Raw genomic sequence first — 815 nt, 5'->3', positions numbered from 1 at the left:
ATTAATATAGTAAAGTATGAGCAATACAGTGCTGGTTACAGTGGGGGAAGTTTTCCCTCCGACTGCACACCGATAGTTCAGGCTGACAGGTGTTTATGGAGGTACTCATAAGCTTTCTCAGCAGTTTCTTTTCCCATTTTTACCTCATAATTCTATACACTATTATGAATTAGTTTTTCTCAGGATGTATCCCAGAAAGGAGTATCCCCAGATGGTGGGGTCCAGCTTCCAAAAGCAGAAAGAAGTCTCCCAGCTGGTGAGATCCAGATTCCAGATGAGGGTCCACATTTTAAGCACTAACCTAATACTATGCCTCCAAATCCACACGAATCAAAAATGGTAACAACAACGATAAAAATTTAAAAACCCCCAAACACCAAAATCCCAAACTTAGATCAGCATATATTTGTAATTAGTAATGAACACTACCAATTGCTGTGTTGAAGATACACAATTATGGGTGTAAAATGCATTCCAGCATAAAAATCCTGCTCTGGAGTGGACTATTCTCCATATTTTAGCTGTGCTTTGAACTCATTTGTAAGGAAAGTGGTCAGCACTCCTAATACCTTTTCCGTGAGAGCAGTATTTGACATTACAAGAGCAATGAGCTGAGCAGCATCAGTCCAGTCTAAGTTCTTGACAACAGCCATGGCTTCAGCACAGAGCTTCTCCTTCTCAGCAGCAGGCAATTCCATTAAAACCTGAGGGACTGACTTGAACTGTCCAGAAGTCATCCATCCAAGCAATCCACCCAGCGCTCCTCCTAGGAAACAAAAAAATATCATTAGCCTTTAGCAGTTAATGTTAAAGCC

General features: G+C 41.0%; 1 protein-coding gene across 1 annotated transcript; it reads right to left on the bottom strand.

Annotated features, from left to right (window-relative positions):
* Window positions 1-296: 296 nt before the first annotated feature.
* On the bottom strand, window positions 297-775 carry LOC120508535 (protein C19orf12 homolog). Its single transcript, XM_039722221.1, has one exon. The coding sequence runs from the start codon at window positions 735-737 to the stop codon at window positions 504-506; it is 234 nt and encodes a 77-aa protein (XP_039578155.1). The 5' UTR covers window positions 738-775; the 3' UTR covers window positions 297-503.
* Between the last annotated feature and the right edge of the window lie 40 nt (window positions 776-815).

This window comes from Passer montanus, unplaced genomic scaffold (assembly GCF_014805655.1).
Source record: "Passer montanus isolate IOZ18808 unplaced genomic scaffold, ASM1480565v1 scaffold4790, whole genome shotgun sequence".
NCBI lineage: Eukaryota > Metazoa > Chordata > Aves > Passeriformes > Passeridae > Passer > Passer montanus.
This window is presented reverse-complemented; position numbering and strand designations above follow the sequence as displayed.